Below are 14997 nucleotides of genomic sequence, written 5' to 3'. Positions count from 1 at the left end.
AATGAGTGGAAATTGCAAAGAAATTGCAAATTACAATTATGAAATTGCAAAGAAATTGCAAAAATTTTAGGATTGATGTCTACAAAACACATTCTAACAATCAGCGTTGCCTAAAGGTAGAAAGGGCTGCCTCAGGAGGTATTAGAGATCATTATACTATATTCTTCTTGGAGACCTTCAAGGATTATGTGTTGGGTATGTTTTAATTGGAATTCCTTTGAGGTATGGACTTGGTCTAGATTAGAGTTCTTAACCCTTTTTGTCCTTTTTGAACCATGGACCCCTTTAGCAGTCTGGCAAAGCATTTGGATCCTTTCTCAGGATGCTTTTTAAATAATTGAAGGAAATGCTAATGTTTTAGTTAAATGGCAGGGAAAATAAAAATGTTGTTTACTTCCTATCCAAGTTCATGCATATCTTGAAATCTATCCGTGGATCACTGAGGTCCTTGGAGACCATAGGTTAGGAACCTTTGGTCTAAATAGCTATTGAGGTTCCATCTAAATCTGAAACTCTGAAATTCTATCCCTACTAGCTCTGGCATTCTGTGCTTCTGGGTTCAGTTTATGGTATTGATCTCTTTTATTAGCATAGATAATTATGAAAGAGCTGATGTGGTCATTCTTCACTGACAAGAAGTCTAGACAAAGACACATTCCTAGTTTGAAGCACTTCACTTTTTAGGATTGCTAGGCATGGATCTCTCTCTCTCTCTCTCTCTCTCTCTCTCTCTCTCTCTCTCTCTCTCTCTCTCTCTCTCTCTCTCTCTCTCTCTCTCCCCCTCCCTCCCTCCCTCTCTCTCTCTCTGTCTCTCTGTCTCTGTCTATGTCTCTGTCTCTGTCTATGTCTCTCTGTCTCTCTCTCTCTCTGTCTCTGTCTCTGTCTGTCTGTCTGTCTCTTTCTCTCTCTGTTTCTCCTCTAGGGCACTTAAGACCACCATTAACAAAAATCACCTTTATCAGGACAATGGACTTTTATCAAATAAGAACATATCTTTAAAGGGTTTTGTAAAACCTTAAAACAGCATCATATGCCATATCAATGGGAGTGATTAACGTCACCTACCTAAGTTCTAGAAAGCAAGAGAATAGCCACCACAACACATTCCACTTGTCCTTGTTAATGATCCAAAAAGAAAGGAGAGTTTTTCATTTTACTGAGGCAAAAGGCTGGAGAAAAGAAAAAGCGGTTATATTATCAGTTAAAAAATCTTTTTCTCCTTACCCAAGACATAAATCTCACTGTTGACTACAGCAGTACTGAATCGGTATTTAGAGTACTTCATTGGTGCCCGCTCTCTCCATTGATCTTGACCAGGGTCATACTGCAACAGTCGGTTGCTTAATCGATCAGGCTCATCATCAGGGAGATCCATCTGTATGAAATATGACAGCTATATAACAACATACCATTTAGAGATGTATGTGAGTAAGCGAATGCAATTAATCAGGCCAGACAGCCAAGTAGATAAATAGCATCAAGTGAAGTGACTCAGACTCACTAGAATTCACCAACTCTCCATGACTTGTGGTTATAAGTGCACTGTCAAGATCAGATGAATTTATAGCTTAGCCCAGTGGGGCTGAGGTGCTGGGTTAAAACAAACAAGCTGTGATTATTGCACTGTCACAACACAGCTTTTTTTTTTTAATGGAGCAGCAACTGAGTCTAAAAAATGAAGCCAAACTATTTTAGCCCATTTTTTTAGTAGATTTCTATTTTGTTAAAGCGCCCTTTGAGAAGGTCCCTGAAAAGCTAACTTCCCATTTTGCAAAGCAGTTCTTCTTTATAGAGAGAATGTATTTGGCCAAAATGGATGGAGTCACAAAATATTATTTTAATAATTTACTAAACATTTTCAGATTATAATTTTTCATAACCATAAGGTCACTTATTTTATTTTGGGGGGAAGATAATTAATTAAACAGAAGAGTTTTATAGTCCTCAAGACAAGAAACTTCTACTTTGGAGCTATTGGTTTGTATATTCCTTAAGGAAAGAAGTTGTGCTATTTGTTGTGGAATTCTGTGCCACAAATACTGCGGACTGACAAAGTAAGGAGTTGGGATTTTTTGACTTGAGGACTCATCAAGGAATTGCCATGCAGTAAAGGGCTCACTTTAATGACTTTGATCATCACTCTTCAGTCTTGGGATCCCATTTGGAATTTAGAGGGCAAAGGAAAGTGTAGTAAAGTCCTTAGGGCTCCACTTTAAACTGATGATAACATATAAAGACCACAAACGCATATGAGAAAGGGACTACAACCTACCATCCACTACTGTATGGAGCAGAGAATATTTGTATCCAGTAACAAATATCTTAGCCTTTATAGAAGTGAACAAGAGAATACATAAGAAAAAGTATTTGTTGAATGAATGTCAAATAAATCCCGAAAGGCAGAAACTGTTTCTTTTATGTCTAGCTTATCATGCAAGTTTTTATAAATTTCACAAGAAAGAGAAATAGAGTCTCTATCTCTATCTCTGTTTATTAGTATTTCAAATCACAAGCTCACTCATGAATCAACTCCTAGGAATAAATGGATTACCCATCTAAATAATTTATAATTATTCATGCACATATACTTTTATTAAGGACAGAAATTGCTAGCTGGATAGCTATTTCTACAGAGGCTCCATTAAGGCTCCATTATACTTTAGAGACTTGGCAGGGCATTCAGTTGAATGGTTTCTTAACCAAATATTTTTTTTCTTGTATATGGACATGAATGTATTCTAGGGAGCATTGCCTGTAAATCTAACTTTTGTAAATCAAATAAATGTCTAAAATACACCAAATGGAGATGATTATGTCAAATGACATTGTGGCAAAAAATACAGCATCCTCTTGTGAAGTGAAAATCACCTCTAATTACTGTAAGTCTGAATTTTGATAAACTTGATTTGCTTAAGGTAGAAGATATTTATAATCTCTTTTTAAAATGCTATCAAACTTGAGGGGGTTAAGAAGTAGGTGCCTAATTTAATAACAGACTGTTGCATAATAAAGCTCTACATTTCTGCTTTTTAAAGCCAAAGATTCTAAGTAAACCAATATGTTAAATTTATTTTTATTCTAAATTTCCCTCTTTATTTAAGCATCTGATCTCTATGTTAGCAAAAGAGCTCCTGAATTGTTTTCCTGAGGCTTTGTCATGGAAATCTTGATATGCAAATGCTGTTTTAGGTCCATGATTAGTTCATATTTTTAGTTATAATCAACTTCAGACGTCTTGGCATTGAACTACCAGGAAGACTGTTGTTCAGTTGTTTTTCAGTCATGTCTGACTCTTTATGACCCTAATTTCAGATTTTCTCACAAGGATACTGGAAAGGTTTGCCATTTCCTTCTCCAGTTCATTTCACAGATGAGGAAAGTGAGGCAAAGTTAAGTGTCTTGGCCAGGGCCAAATAGCTAGGATGTGTCTGAGGCTACATTTGAACTCAGGTCTTCCTGGCTTCAGGCTAAGCACTCTAATCACTGGGTCGCCTAGCTGCCCAATGGCGAGTATAGCACTTTTCAATTTAGAGTATAACTTAAAAATATGATAAGATTAAGATTTTATCATTCACATTACTCTGTTAAGTGGTCAAATTGATTTTTTTTTTTAGTAAGACAATGTAAAAGGTTGTTCAAGCCTTTTAGGTAACAAAATATTAAGACAAAGAAATGATCTTTGCTGCTTCTCATGCATGCTTCCATTAAATCTAGGTCAGCAGGTTAGAAAATCTGACTTTAAACAAATCTTTCCTAGATGTGACTTTAGGCGTGGTTGTATTAAGTCCTTGTTGATATGTAAACATATTACCTAGAAGAGGATGGGTCCATAGTCCTCTTTCCCATGAGTTCTCCAATGGGAAAGGAAGGAAGGAAAGACATGAAGTATATCCTACTATCTACAGAAGAAAGCCTTGAGTATTGGGGTGAGTCCTATATAGATAGCCAAACAGAGTGGCAGCATGGTATAATGAAAAAAAGCACTGAACTGGGATTTCTGGTCTCGACTCTGCCACCAAGGCCAGTTGACTGACTGTAGGTAAGTCCCTTCGCTTGGTATATCTTATTCAAAAGGGACAGGCAAATGGTTGAGGAGGAGAGGTAGAATAGATTACTTTAAAAGAGATAAAGGAAACTTAGTAACCAAGGTATGGAAAGGAAGGAAGAGACCATTAATTAATGGTAGAAACCAATGGGTGAAGACCAATGGAGGCAGAATCAGAAGTGATAGTTTCATTTTTGTATACTAAAGACCACCGGGACAGGAAGAAGAAATAGATGAAGAGTTCAGGAGACAGATCACAGGCCTGGCACAGAGGTAAAATGTAATGCTAGATCTGGACTCTGTGGGAGCTCTTTTTCTGCCAAAAGCTCACTAACCATTTTTATTTCCTGACTTTTATCAGTGACAGTTTCTTCCTTCAAAAGGTGCTGGAACCAGAGTCAGTTAGATAGCACAGATGGATAAGCTGCCAGGCCTGGAGACAGGAGGATCTGAGTTCAAATTTGACCATAGACATGTCCTAGCTATGTGTCCCTGGGCAAATCACTTAACCCCAACTGCCTAGCTCTTGCCTCTTTTCAGCCTTAGAATAGATACTTGGTATTGATTCTAAGACAGAAGATAAGAGTTTAAAAAAGTATAGGAACCAATAAGGAGGGCTCTGAGTATTCTCAACATGGAAAAATTGGCTGCTGAGGATGGAAATGTGGGAAAGAATGGGGAGAAGTGACTACTTCATCTTTGAACTTTTCATACAGAAAAAGAATGAGGGCTGGGTGCAATCTGACATTAAGCTGAGATTTTGGGAGAGCAGGTTTCAAAGCATCTAGAAGAATAATAGGAAGAATCCCTTTAACAAACTTTCTATAGAAATTAGTTAAGGAGAAATGAGAAATTCTGAAGAAACAACTTCAGTGGAAAGGAATTGGTCTAAGAGACTCATGGATATTTAGAAAACTCCCTGACCAACTTAGATGGAAAAAAAGACTCTCTCTCTCTCTCTTTCTTTCTCTCTCTCTCTCTCTCTCTCTCTCTCTCTCTCTCTCTCTCTTTCTCTCTCTCTCTCTCTCTCTCTCTCTCTCTCTCTCTCTCTCTCTCTCTCCTCTCTCTCTCTCTCACTCTTCTCTCTTTCTCTTTCTCTCTCTCTCTCCATATATACATACATACATGCGTGCACACACACACACACACACATATATGCAATGGTAGTAGGGAAAGGTAATAGAAGATGAATGAGAAAGTACACCATGGTCCTGACTAGTCTTATAAAAAATACCAGGAATTCTAAAGCTAAGAATGATCTCAAGCTAGCGAGGAAAGCTAAAGATGACAAAAAACAATTTTTAAAAGCTATTTTGGAAATCAAAGACCTTGCTCAGCATGGATGAGATGATGGTAACAGATTACAAAAAGAAGACAGATGCTTAAATCTTAATCTTGTTTTTTATTTGCCGGGGAAAATTATATTTGAACTAGAAGTATAACCAAAATGGAGAGTTGTTACCTAAGGTAAGTATACAAAAAAACAAAACCCCAAACCAGAGAATCAAGTTGTCTGACAAGTTCAAGGCCCTAGAATGATTATGGAAAGAACTGGCAGATGCGATTGCTGAGAAATACTCAGTGATCTTGGTGAATGGGAGAGGTGCTGGAGGATTGGAAAAAGGCAAGATTTCTTGATTATTTAAAAAAAAAAGGGGGGGGTGGGGAGAAAATGGAATTAGTTTGACTTTGTTTCCTGGGAAAATGCAATAATGCATAACAGATCATTAAATATACAATTGATGACCTTTGAGCTAAGGAAGTAGTGAATCCAGTGAACCAGGATGGTTTCATCAAGAATAGCAAACTAAACCCACATTCTTTTTTTCAACAGGATTTTGTTGTTGTTTAGTCATTTCAGTTTTGTCTGACTCTTCATGACCCCATTTTTCAGGGGGCTGGGGGCAAAGATACTGGAATGGTTTGCCATTTCCTTTGCCAGCTCATTTTATTGTTGCTGTTTAGTCATTTTCAGTTGTGGCTGACTTTTCTTGATCCCTTTTGTGTTGTTTTTGTCCTGAAGCAAAGATACTGGACTAGTTTGCCATTTTCTTCTCCAACTCATTTGACAGATGAGGAAATTGAGGCAAACAGGGTGAAGTGACTTGTTTGGGGTCATACAGCTGGTATCTGAGGCCAGATTTGAACACAGGAAGAGGAATCTCTATTAAATGAGGAGAATGTGGGAGACAGAGTTTACTTAGATTTCAGAAAAGTATTTAATAATGTTTCTCAAACTATTCTTGTGGAAAAGATGGAAGAGGGGTAGATACTAGTATAGTACTTAGAGGACTCATTGAACAGTCAGACCCTAATTAGAGTTTAATAATTTAATGTCAGCTTGGATGTCATTAATAGTTTAATGTCTGCTTGGAAGAAGGTGTCTAGGGTCTGTAAAGAGAGTTGAGCTTGGTTTTGTACTGTTTTGATATTTTAAATTAGTGACTCAGATAAGAACATAGTTAACCTGCTCCTCAGCTTTGTAGATGACACAAAGTGAGGAGGGGATAGCTAACACACTGGTTAATAGTTAGGGTTCCAAAAGATCTCAATAGGTTGGAGTATTGGGCAGATTCTAATAACATACAATTAGATGTAAAATCTTGCACTTGGATTTGAAAAATAAACACTACAAGCATACATTGGAAGAGGAATGGCAAGATAACATTTCTTGTGAAAATGATCTGGGGGTTTTAGTAGACTGCAAGCTTAATATGAAGCAATAGGGTGAAATGGAACCCCCCCCAAAAAAAAGAGAAGAAAAAGTCCAATGTGATTTTTTTTGTACATTCAGTGTAAACCAAGAAGCTAGTTTGCATGCAAACATGCTAGTTAGATACCCAAGAAATTTCTTAACCTGTGGGGTCCATCCTCCCATCACATAAAGTTTATTATTCACTGTTACTACTGCATGGCAGGCTAGCTGTAACGGAAGAGGTGCCACCCTTTTCCAATTGTCACGCTCCACCGAATACTTGTCGACACAATTTGTAACAAGATACTGGTTTTTCAATTTCATTTGTCCTCCTATAACGTAAAGGTCACTATAGACGCTGCCTAGGGCATAGAGCTCCCGAAATTCAGTTGCACATAACTTTTCCCAACTTTTATTTCCCCGGATGTGGTACCTGTAAGTGAAAGGATAGAAGTTCAAGATTAGAGATGCCATTGCCTTCTAGAGGCCAAAATGTCTTGAGTTTCTTTTCAAATCATAAATAACATGATCTGCTTCTTGATCCTGAAGAAATAATTTTTTTTCAAGGTTGCCAAACTTTTTTTTAACAGACTGATGCAGAAAATGGAAGACATAAAAGTGTGACAACTGCTACCTGAAAACTCCTAAAATCAAAGCCATATAATTGTGCCTAGCAATAATAAGCGTGTGTAGAAAAAAAGCTGAGACAGAAAAGCAGCATCAATTATTAAAGATGAGACTTGATTTCCCAAACCTGAGGGGAAAACAATTACAAGAAACCTTAAAGAGGTTAGAAAATGGGCAGAGACCTCAACAATTCATTTGACAAACTCTACAAGAGACACCCTGGGGTAAACACACCATCAAATAGCTTCAGTCTATTTCTTAAAAGCAAAGTCTATCAAAAAACTAGGGATTCAGGGAGTTCTTTCAGATACTTATATCATTTCCAAGCAGTTATATACAGAAAAATCCCAGTTCAGAACTTTCTTAAAAAAGATAAAGGAAATAGAACTTTTCTATATACCTACCACCCCCATTTACTTATCTGGCACTCATTTTTTGTAAACCCTTACATTCTGTCTTAGAATCAATACCGTGGATTGGTTCCAAGGCAGAAGAACAGTAAAGATGAGGCAATGTGACTTGTCCAAGGTGACACAGCTGGGAAGTTTCTGAGGTCAGGTTTGAACTCAGAACCTCCCATTTGGGTCTGGCTCTCAATCCACTGAGCTACCCAGCTGCCTTCTAGAGGGTTGATTTTGCCTACTTTCCCTCAGTTCCTCTAAAAGAGTAACTTGCAAAGGTAAGGGTGGGATGGTGGTTGGCTGCAAACCAAATAAACACTGATTCTATTATTTAATCCCTCAGCAAAAAAAAAAAAAATTGCTCATGCCTTAATTTCAATCAGTGTTTTAATCAGCAAAAAAGAGCATCTGATTGTTTTAGTAATAACCACTAGACACTGGGATCTAGTCCCTGCTCTTTCTAATTGTGTGACCTTAGGCAGCTCAAAGATGGCAGGAGCATACTGGATAGAGTGATAGGTTTAGAATCAACTCTGGATTTGAATCCAGGCCCTGCCACTGACTAGCTGTGAGATCTTGGGCAAATCAGTTAACCTCTCTGAGCCTCAGCTTCCTTATCTTTTAAATGAGAATAATAATATCTGAAGCACCTTTCTCATGGGGTTATTGTGAGATGCAAGTGAGTTAATGGAGGTAAAGCCCTTTGCAAACCTTAAAGCCTATATAAATACTATCATTGCTGTTATTATTTTGTTAGTTTCTGTGAATCTTATTTCTTTGCTTGTCAAATAGCAATAATTCTATCTGCCCTGCCTCCCTCACAGAGATAATCAAATGAGATAATACTTGGGAAAGCTTTAAGGCATCCAAAAAACATAAGGAATTCTTATAAACATCCAGTCGAGAGCTTTTGTGAGTAACTAAAAAAGCTGGAACACAGGGTGCTGGGCTCGACTGCCTTAGAGGGATATGGTACCATTTAAGGGCAGATCAAGGGGGTGGGGGGAGGAAAATAGGAGGGGAGGAGTGAGAGAGACAGACAGACAGATAGAGACACAGAGAGAGAGAGAGACAGAGAGAGAGAGAGAGGGAGAGAGGCAGAGACAGAGAAACAGAGGCAGAGAAAGAGACAGAGAGAGGCAGACAGAGACAGAGAGAGACAGACAGATTGACAGAGGCAGAGACAGACAGAGAGGGAGGGAGAAAGAGATAGAAAGACAATGAGAAACAGTATATATCAGTATATATGTTTTGGTCCCTGTGGTTCAAAGTAGGGCATATTGATTCTCCTCTTTACTTTATCTCCATTCTTTCTATATTTGTTTTAAAAAGGAATTTGGAAGTTTTCCAATTCATAGGAAACTTTTATTAACCCAGGATTGTAAATAACTGTTTTGGTGTTTGTGTCTTATCATCCCAAATGACTTTAAGCTCTGTACCATGCAGATTTCAGTAAATATTTGCTCAATAATGAGTACATATAAAACATGCCATTCCTCATCGGACTGATGTGTCAATCTCTTGGCTAGAAAACTTTATTCTTATCTTACCATTCTTTTAAAATCAAATAAAAAATTTAACATCAGAGAACAAAGGTCTGTAAACCAAAAATGCAGACTGAAAACTGGCTAAAATGGGCAGGAAGGATAGAAGAGAAACAGTGCTTTCTGGTCAATGAAATTTACATTGAACTATGCGGATATCTCTATAAAATAATTATATCAGCACTTGCTCGTGCAGAGTGGATTCTGGGTTCTCAAACTCTATGCCAGAGTCACTGAAGAAAAGTCCAAAGATTCTGAAAAGGCTTCAGTGTCTGTCCCGTGGAGCTGAAGACCAGTCTGGCTAAGTCCAGAGAGCTCATTACCACACATTGATGAAACTATTAGCTACAACTATTTCTGTGTGGAAGTTTCTTTCTGCCCTATTAGAAGTGTTTTTCTTTTAATTAGTACAAAAATTATATTAAATAATAATGACTAACATTAAGATAGCACTTACTATGCCAGGTACTATGCTAAGAAAGCACTTTAATAATAACAACTAACATTTATATAGTACTTACTATGTGCTGGACACCCTTCTTAAAGCACTTTACCGTTACAATCTCCTTTGATTCTTAAATAACCCTGGGAGGCAAGGGTTATCATTATGAGATAATATGGGATGTGAATAAACAATTTTTATAAATAAAAAAATAAACTACAGAGATCATGTAACTCGCTCAAGATCTCATAATTAGGAAGTTTCTGTGGCTGGATTTGAACTCAAGTTTTCCTAATTGCACACCACCAGACACTCTTATCTACTGCACCATCTAGTACCTCTTAGAAAGAGTTGGTTCTAGTTAAAAAAGAAGTTCGAATTTATAAAAGACTAATGCTATAAGTTAAACCTCATAACATATGACTGGAAGTTAAGAAATAATATTAACCAGATTTGGGGTATGCCCAATGTTATCTATTATAAGAAATAGCAATTTAAACAAGTTTAGAAATTGTCATGTTTCACTTTCAGGTACACACCTATAGATCTCTACATTCTTGTTCTTTTGTCGAGATAGCTTAGAAGCACTGGCTTCCCCTGCCACGATGATGTCATTGTTTTCCATAACGACCCCAGTACACACAGTTCCTAAACCTTCTCCATACTTTGGAGAGGAGAGGAAGTAGGTCTTTCCTGTTAAAGGAGCATAGCAAAAACTTGCATCTCCATAGTTGCCATGTCTTGATCGGATCCCTGTGGAATTGTTGCCAATACAAAGCAGAAGACTAGTGGTCTCCATTCCATAACGGAGATTTAGAGAAAGTTGTTTGGACTTCTTGATGGCATCTAAGGCACCCTGGATAAGATCAATGCAGTCTGAGTTACAGAGAAGTGCCGTGTTCCTTTTCAACGCTTCTCTTAAAAATGAAGGATTCACAAGTCCCAGCCTTACTTGTTTCAAAAGTTCAACAAGGGACTCGAGGCGCAACTCTCGGCTATGGTTCACCCACCTCAAAACCAAGTCCAGAATACTTTCCTCTCGGGAAATATTAAGATCATCTGATTTAATAAGTCCCATCAGTTGATCCACATCAATTTCCAGAATTTCTTCATGTAAGCTTGCCTCAGCGAAGTGCTGATATAAATATTTCTTGGCTTGATCAGACAAATCTTCTGCCCCAATATGTTTGGCAAAATAATAGATTCCTACGCAATTGGAGGCATCCATGTGGTCCATCATATATTTTTGGCACATGCTGAAGACTTCATCCATTTGCATAAAGTAGGCAGCAACAGCTACAGTCTGTACATTGGCATTATTGATGTCCAAATCCACATTGTACATATAGTTTAATATTATCGAGACACTCTCGGCAGTGATATCATAGAGTATGACTTCTTTCTGAACACATTCGAGCAAACCACAGGTGAACATGGCTTTGAAATAAGGACTAAAGGCAGCCAAAATCAGTCGGTGGCAGGGAAATTTCTTCCCTTCTGCTATTAGCACGACATCTATCATTTCTGCTAATTCTTTCATGTTCTTAATTTTGCTAAGTAAAGTCAAGCTATGTTGCTGTTTTTCTATTCCCACAATCTTGCTCTCCATGATACATGCCATACTTCTAAAGAGAGTCTTCTAATTCAGTTTGATTTCTGAGGGGCTATTTTCATGTTTAATTGTTCAAAAGGCAACAGAGATGCCACAAAGCATTCCTGGGGAGAGGAAAAAGCACAATTTTCTTATCAGAACAAATCTTCTATAATTGAATTTTAATGCCAACTCTACTGATCACAAAGGATTCCAAGGGCAGGCTACAAATAAATGCCCTTTGTTCTGACCTTTGAGTAATAAGTTTATTCTTTAATGAACTAATTTACTTTGTCATATTTATTTCATTCTGGCTTCTGATGCTTAAGCAAATGAGTAGTCATTTTCTATTTGTTCAATATAGACTCACTGAATGCCAGAGACTTTAGAGATCTCAGTTGACAGAGGAGTAAATTGAACCCACCACCACACTTCAAGTCATTCAGGTTCAAAAGTTTGGTGGCATCCTCAGCTCTCCTACTCCCTCACCCTTCTATATCCAATCAGTTGGCAAGTCTTACTTCTGCAGATATCTCATTCCCTTTTCTTCACTTAGACAGCTTCAATCCCAGTTCAGATTTTCATCACTTCTGGTCTCAACTACTACAATAGTCTCCAGGGAACTGGGCTCGTACCGGGCATCCCAACTCCCATCTCTGCCCTTTTTCACAGCCCTTATCTCATGCCTGGAATGCATTTCCTTCTTGCTTCTGAATTCCTTGTTTACTGCATAGCTCATTTTAGGTACCACCTCTGAAAGGAAGCCTTTTTAAAAATACTCACCAGTTTTTGGTGTTCTTTCCCTACTCAGTCTTTTGTATTTACTTGTCTACCTTCCTCTCTGAAGAATATAAACTCTTTAAAGTCAAGAATTGATTTCCTTTTCTGTCTCTGTGCCTGTGCACAGTAGCCAGTTAATAAATGCTTATGGCTAGTGGCAAGGTAAGAATTAGAACACAGGTCTCCTGATTTGTAGTGATGTTTTTTCCATCACCCTTTTTTTGCACCATTTTTGTTGTTATTCAGTAGTTTTTTAGTTGCTTCCAACTCTTCATGATCCCATTTAGAGTTTTCTTGACTAAGATATTGGAGTGGCTTGCCATTTCCTTCTCCAGCTCATTTTACAGATGAAGAAAGCGAGGCAAACAGGGCTAAGTGATTTGCCCAGGATCATAGAGTTAGTAAGTAACTGAATCTAGATTTGAACTCAGGTCTTCCTGACTCAAGGTCCAGCACTCTATGCACTGCTCTACCTAGCTGTCCCCATAGTACCATAGACCTTAAAAAAGGATGTGAAATACATGTATCTTCTAATTCTCTTTTCTCTGATAAAAAGAAATATTTTCCAGTTCTTTGCCACTGCAGAGATAAATAAGACATAGTTTTATATATACATTTATCTTTTTATCAAATGATGCCTTCTCTAATGGAGAGAGGGAAAGGAGGGGGGAGTTAATTGGGTATTTTAATATGCAAACATATAAATAAATAAATTTAAAAAATTATATATGTTGCTCCTCAGAGACTTGCTATACTCTTTAGCCCTCGGATATGCAACTCTTGGCCCCTCTCTCTTTATGCATTGAGAAAATCACTTTTTCGTTTAACAGTTCTGTTGGGCTGGATGCTTGGGTAATTTGGAAACTCTCTTAGGCCGTGATCATATTTTACTCACAATTTGACATTAACTTCAGAGGACTCAGATGATGTTTATACATGCTTTCTGCTAGATCTCAAAATGAATTTACAGTTTATAAATGTTGATGAAGTGATAACATGTATTCTTTCATAGAACTGGCTAAAACAAATGTCACTTTGTTTGCATATTACTGCCCCATTGACTAAAAAAATTGTCACCACTTCTTATGTATAAAATGGTATTTTTCTTGAAGCTATGTACCTGAAACCTAGGGAAGGCAGCCTGGGCTAGCCTTGTATTTCCAGATCTGGACTAAGAAAAAGGAACAGGAGCAGATAAGAGCATTACATATTTAGAATTCTTTCACAATGCTCGGAAATCTGGATCATAAGCATTGCTTCTGATTTTAGACTAGTTCATCACCGAGAAAATAACCCAGGCCATAGATTGCAGTGAATTGTGTTCAAATGTGAGGCAGGAATACACATCTAGAATTTTATATCAACCTATATACATGCTTATATACATACAAAGATGTATAGATATATGTACACACACATACACATATTCTACTAATTACTCTTCAAAAAAGCCATCTACTCTAATTAATTACATTTCTTCCCTTCTAACTCAACCAGCCATCTGGGTAGTCTAGTGGACAGAGCACTGGACTTGGAGGTCAGGAAGACATGCCTGCCACAGGCATTATCTGGCTAGATGAGCCTAGGCAAGCCATTTAACCATTCATCTATAAAATGGGGAAGATACAAAACATTTGAAAGTGCTTTGTAAACCTGACAAGTGCTTTATAATTTCTGGCTATCATCAATCATTCTCAAATGTGTCCCACTATAACCATTCAATTGTAACTGTTCTTTCTAAGTTGGCCAGTGATCTCTTAAATGCTAAATCTAGTGGTTTATTCTTAGTGGTTATCCTTCTTGACCTCTTTGCATTATTTAACATTATTGAGCCATTCCCTCCTCCAGAATATTCTCTCCTCCTTGGGTTTTCATGATTTTCTCTCTTTCTCTTTCTATCTGTTTCTCTGTCTCTGTCTCTGTCTCTCTTTCTCTCTCTCTTTCTCTCTGTCTCTCTCTTTCTGTCTCTGTCTCTGTCTCTCCTCTCTCTCTGTCTCTCTGTCTCTGTCTCTGTCTCTCCTCTCTCTCTGTCTCTCTGTCTCTGTCTCTGTCTCTCTCTTTCTGTCTCTGTCTCTCCTCTCTCTCTGTTTCTCTGTCTCTGTCTCTGTCTCTGTCTCTGTCTCTGTCTCTCTCTCTCCTGTTTTTTTTTGGTCTCTCTGGATGGCTCTACCACTGTCTGTGTGTCTATCACACCTCCTCTGACCTATATGGCTGATTCTGTACTGGATCATTATCCATAGTATTCCCTCTCACTGTAGGAGATTTCCACATGGCCTCTCTTGGAGCCTCTTTTTTCTCCCTCCCTCTACTCCTTGGATCATCTCATCCATGCCCATGGATTCATTTATTATCTAGATCCCAAATCTTTATATCCAGCTCCATCTTCTCCTGAGTCTAGGAGAATTATTGATAGTTCTACTGGATATCTTAAATTCTGGGTCCTGAAGGCAATCTCAATCTCAACATTCCAAAAAACAGAACTAATTCCCCCCACCTCCAACAATCCCTTGTCCTAACTTCTCTGTTTCTATTGAAGGTATCAGTACCTTTTTTAGTTTTTAGATGATCCATTCTTGTGAAGTCATCCTGAACTTTTCATCTGCCTTATCTCCCTCCCCCATCCTATTTTCCCAAACTTGCCAACACTTATAAGGTCTACCACAACACCTTTGGATTCCATCAGCTTCATTCTACTCATTGCCTCTCACCTGTTCAGTGAGGCAGCCACATTACTGGACTTTCGGTTTCTTCCAGCTCCAAATCACCTTCCACATGAATGCCCAAATAATTTTTCCTAAAGCACCTATCTCACAACGTCATTCCCCTTGCTCATAATTATTCAGTGGTATCTTATTCCCTCCAGCACAAAATC

General features: G+C 38.0%; 1 protein-coding gene across 1 annotated transcript in view; it reads right to left on the bottom strand.

Annotated features, from left to right (window-relative positions):
- Window positions 1-813: 813 nt before the first annotated feature.
- Window positions 814-14997, bottom strand: part of KBTBD12 (kelch repeat and BTB domain containing 12) — a 22666-nt gene continuing 8482 nt past the window's right edge. The window contains exons 2-4 of the mRNA XM_056804744.1: window positions 10294-11470; window positions 6903-7173; window positions 814-1375 (exon numbers count right to left, since the gene is read on the bottom strand). Of these exons, the coding sequence (XP_056660722.1) occupies window positions 1202-1375; window positions 6903-7173; window positions 10294-11375 (1527 nt within the window). The 5' untranslated portion in view covers window positions 11376-11470 and the 3' untranslated portion in view covers window positions 814-1201. The remainder of the gene's footprint in view (window positions 1376-6902; window positions 7174-10293; window positions 11471-14997) is intronic.

The sequence above is a fragment of the Monodelphis domestica genome, chromosome 7 (assembly GCF_027887165.1).
Source record: "Monodelphis domestica isolate mMonDom1 chromosome 7, mMonDom1.pri, whole genome shotgun sequence".
NCBI lineage: Eukaryota > Metazoa > Chordata > Mammalia > Didelphimorphia > Didelphidae > Monodelphis > Monodelphis domestica.
The sequence above is the reverse complement of the archived record's forward strand: the minus strand, read 5'-3'. Positions and strand labels throughout refer to the sequence as shown.